At 46.7% G+C, this 2,846-nt stretch overlaps 1 protein-coding gene across 1 annotated transcript in view; it reads left to right on the top strand.

Annotated features, from left to right (window-relative positions):
* The window catches only part of cep295 (centrosomal protein 295), a 187,738-nt gene that overhangs the window by 31,746 nt on the left and 153,146 nt on the right, over nt 1-2,846 (top strand). The window contains exon 9 of the mRNA XM_043691513.1: nt 1,424-1,600. Coding sequence (XP_043547448.1) covers nt 1,424-1,600 — 177 coding nt within the window. The remainder of the gene's footprint in view (nt 1-1,423; nt 1,601-2,846) is intronic.

Raw genomic sequence — 2,846 nt, 5'->3', positions numbered from 1 at the left:
TCTCCTCATTCCTGAAGAAGGGCTCATGCCCGAAACATCAATTCTCCTGCTCCTTGGATGCTGCCTGACCTGCTGCGCTTTTCCAGCAACACACTTTCAGCTCTGATCTCCAGCATCTGCCGTCCTCACTTTCTCCTCCAACAACTTGCCCACCACTGATGTCAGGCTCACCTATCTATAGTTCCCTGGCTTGTCCTTACAATCTTCCTTAAACAGTGGCACCATGTTAGCCAACCTCCAGTCTTCCGGCACCTCACTGTGACTTTCAATGATACAAATATCTCAGCAAGAGGCCCAGGAATCACTTCCCAAGCTTCCCACAGAGTTCAAAGGTACATCTGATCAGGTCCTGGAGCAAAAAGACCTCGGCTATTCACCCCTTCCATGCCTTTCGTGATTTTAAACCTGAGGTGAGCCTTCAGCCTCTAATGCTGTCTACCCCAGACCAAAAACAAATAGTCCCAATACGCCAGCAATCTAATACTCTTACGCGTGCACCAGTCATCCAGCCACTTATTTACTCATATTTTTCCTTCTATACTTGCTGACGACTTGACACTGGGAGTAATCTGGAGATGGACTGTGATCTCTGGATGTTCACCCTCCACTTCCCCAAAATGCCTTGCAACCACACCACGACATTGTTGAACTTGCCCCCACACACACATGTGGGCACATTCACCGACGACCTTGACCATCTTCAGTGGAGTGGCCTTGACTGTGGTTTGCCTTGACAGACAAACTGACTCTTGCCATTTTGCAAGGCTGAGATGCTGGGATTCCCTCACTATTTCCACTCTACATTGCAATGGAAAGGGCAGAAATTTCATCTGAAATAGTTAACTCTGCTCCATGTATTAAATTGAGGGCAGTTCTTTGGGTACCTCTTCAATGTTTTAATTAGGTGGTGCAGCAGCGACTATGCTTCCAGTGAGGTCCAGCCTTCTAACTATCCCCATCTTTTGTTATGCTGTCTGCTGGTCAAAGGTTAGGGAAAAAGATTAGATTAGATTAGATTAGATTAACTATGGGCAATTTAGCATGGCCAATTCACCTGACCTGCGCATCTTTTGGATTGTGGGAGGAAACCGGAGCACCCGGAGGAAACCCACGCAGACACTGGGAGAACGTGCAAACTCCACACAGTCAGTCGCCTGAGGCGGGAATTGAACCCGGGTCTCTGGCGCTGTGAGGCAACAGTGCTAACCACTGTGCCACCCACTAGGTTGGTGCTAACTGCACAACTGTTTTATTTTTACAATTAAAATGCTTTGTTCCTTTTGAAACAGACAGCATGCCCATGTATCCGTTGAATGCTGTCTGCAAGTTTTAAGTGCTGATTTTGGTGTCATGTTATTAATATTCTTTGTAATCAAGGCATGATTTCTTTTTATTAACTAACTACTATTGTCACCGCCACCAGAAGTCAGAGGTGACTTAATATTGCGACTCGAGCATGAACCTTTACCGGCCCCAACTATTGGAGTACAAGATGAAGATTTGGACCTTTCTGTTGAGCCAGATGGATTTCAAAAGGAAGAGCAAGATGGAAGTACTACCCAGAATGATCTACCCATACTCCACTCTGGTAAAATCCGAGGTAACTGAAATGTGGGGAAAAAAAATGTTCCCTCCCCACTACCCCAGTAAAAACACATCTCTTCCTAACTAACCCTACCCACCCCCACTCCACCTGACGTGACTCTGGATGGCGAGAACGCGGCACTCAAGCTCCAGCGGCAAGGCCAGGTCCTGGGGCCCAGTGAGGGGCACAGGCTGGACCTAGGGCTCGATCTGTCATACCTGGCTGTGGGGCCCGGGTGCTCGGCTGGACACGGCTGCTTGTTCCTGACTAATAACCTCTGGGCCATGAGCAGAGTCATGGGAAAATAGCTCTAAGGATATGAAAATGACCATGGGGTAGCAGGAGCGGGGTGAGAATGAGCAAGCAACACTGATTGTTGTATTATGATCCTAGCAGTAATCTCGTCAAATAATAGATTGCAATCTGGCTTGATAGATCATGTTTTTCTTTGAAGTTAACAGGGTAGTCTTTCACTGAAATATAAGCAGGCAATGCTGGAGTTTTAGGTTTAAGAATAAAACCGGTTTATTGTTTAAAAAGAAATGAAGGTAAAATAGAATAAACCAACTACATACATGGAACACAAATTTAACAATTTTGAAACACATCGTAAAATGCACTCCCAATAATCCTAACATGAACCCATTTACAATACACTCAACCTCTTTTCTTCAACATCCATGCCCCTCATGATTTTATAAGCCTCTATAAGGTCACGCCTCAGCCTCTGATGGTCCAGGGAAAACAGTCCCAGCCTCCAACCCTCCAAGGAGAAAGTGAGGATGGCGGATGCTGGAGATCAGAGTCAAGGATGTGATGCTGGAAAAGCACAGCAGGTCAGGCAGCATCTGAGGAGCAGAAGAATCGACATTTCGGGCATAAGCCTTTCATTCCTGATGAAGGGCTTATGCCTGAAACGTCGATTCTCCTGCTCCTCGGATGCTGCCTGACCTGCTGTGCTTTTCCAGCATCACACTCTGAACTCAAATCCTCCAACCCTGGCAACATTGTTGTAAATCTTTTCTGAACCCTTTCAAGTTTCACAACATCTTGCGTATTGCAGGGGGACCAGAATTGCGGACAACATTTCAAAAGTGGGAGAACCAATGTTGTGTCCAGCCACAATATGACCTCTCAAACACTATAGTTGAAAAATGTGGTGCTGGGAAAACACAGGCCGGCAGCATCTGAGGAGCAGGAGAATCGATGTTTCGGGCATAAGCCCTTCTTCAGGAATGAGGCTGGTGTGCCAGGCGGGCTG

Source organism: Chiloscyllium plagiosum, chromosome 6, assembly GCF_004010195.1.
Source record: "Chiloscyllium plagiosum isolate BGI_BamShark_2017 chromosome 6, ASM401019v2, whole genome shotgun sequence".
Lineage (NCBI taxonomy): Eukaryota > Metazoa > Chordata > Chondrichthyes > Orectolobiformes > Hemiscylliidae > Chiloscyllium > Chiloscyllium plagiosum.
The sequence above is the reverse complement of the archived record's forward strand: the minus strand, read 5'-3'. Positions and strand labels throughout refer to the sequence as shown.